We start from the raw sequence: 1,327 nt of genomic DNA, 5'->3' as shown, positions 1-1,327 counted from the left end.
GCCGGCCCCGGCTCAGCCTCGCCTCGCCCCGCAGGCCGCTGGAGCAACTCGTACAAGCTGCCCTACAGCTGGGTGGGCACCGGGCACGTGGTGTACGGCGGCGCCCTGTACTACAGCCGCGCCTTCACCCGCAACATCATCAAGTACGACCTGCGCCTGCGCTTCGTGGCCGCCTGGGCCCTGCTGCACGACGTGGCCTACGCCGAGGCCACGCCCTGGAGCTGGCACGGCCACTCGGACGTGGACTTCGCCGTGGACGAGAACGGCCTGTGGCTCATCTACCCGGCCCTGGACGACGGGGGCTCCAGCCAGGAGGTCATCGTCCTGAGCAAGCTGGACGCCGCCGACCTGAGCACGCGGAAGGAGACCACGTGGCGCACGGGGCTGCGCCGCCACGTGTTCGGCAACTGCTTCGTCATCTGCGGGGTGCTGTACGCCGTGGACAGCCGCAGCCAGCGCAACGCCAACATCTCGTACGCCTTCGACACGCACACCAACACGCAGACCGTCCCGCGGCTGCTGTTCGAGAACGAGTACGCCTACACCACCCAGGTGGACTACAACCCCAAGGACCGGCTGCTCTACGCCTGGGACAACGGCCACCAGGTCACCTACCACGTCATCTTCGCCTACTGACCGCCGGCGGGCGTGCGCGGGGCCGCGGCGCCGTGTGCGCACGCGCGTGCGCAGGTGCGGATGCGCTGTCTGAAAAATATATATTATTTTTTACAATGTAAGATGACAATTTGGGTCTATTTTTTTTTTATATGGGTTGTAGATCAATCCATGCGTGTATGTGCTGGTCTCATCCTTCACAGTGTATGTTTTCGTGCAGAGGAACCTCCCGTTTGGACCGGGGACCGCCTCCCCCCAGCCCTCTGCCCGCCAGCTCGCGGGCCTCGCGCTGAGATGCGTCTGTGCGCGTCTGGCAGGCGGAGGCCTCGGGAGCAGCCGGAAGGAGGCGAGAAGGCGGTGCTGCGGGGCGGGGGGGAAAAGTTATGTACGGGAGAAGTTTTAAAAACCCAGAAAAAATGCTTTTTTTAATAAAGAAGAAATTTAAAATCACCCGCGAATGTGCTTTTGTGTAGCACTCATCTGTCTGGCCAGGGACGCGGCTTGGGGGCCGGGGGCCGCTGGCCCCAGCTGGCTCCCCGTCGCTCCCGGTCACCAGCACCCTTGTTCTGCTGTGCTTTGTTTTGGTCATTTTACCCAAGACGTGGGGATCAGTTCGTGCCTCGCCTCCTTGCCGTGTGGCCTGGTGCTCGGTGCCGTTGAAACAGACAGCTGAGTGAGGTCCTGCACTGCCCAGGAAGCCAGCAGTCCAGCC

At 62.8% G+C, this 1,327-nt stretch overlaps 1 protein-coding gene across 1 annotated transcript in view; it reads left to right on the top strand.

The window, feature by feature from the left end:
- OLFML2B (olfactomedin like 2B) overlaps positions 1–1,070 on the top strand; it is a 17,977-nt gene extending 16,907 nt beyond the window's left edge. Inside the window, exon 7 of the mRNA XM_023521500.1 lies at positions 5–1,070. Within this exon, the coding sequence (XP_023377268.1) occupies positions 5–636 (632 nt within the window). The 3' untranslated portion in view covers positions 637–1,070. The remainder of the gene's footprint in view (positions 1–4) is intronic.
- The last annotated feature ends 257 nt before the right edge of the window (positions 1,071–1,327 follow it).

This window comes from Pteropus vampyrus, unplaced genomic scaffold (genome assembly GCF_000151845.1).
Source record: "Pteropus vampyrus isolate Shadow unplaced genomic scaffold, Pvam_2.0 Scaffold304, whole genome shotgun sequence".
Classification (NCBI taxonomy): domain Eukaryota; kingdom Metazoa; phylum Chordata; class Mammalia; order Chiroptera; family Pteropodidae; genus Pteropus; species Pteropus vampyrus.
This window is presented reverse-complemented; position numbering and strand designations above follow the sequence as displayed.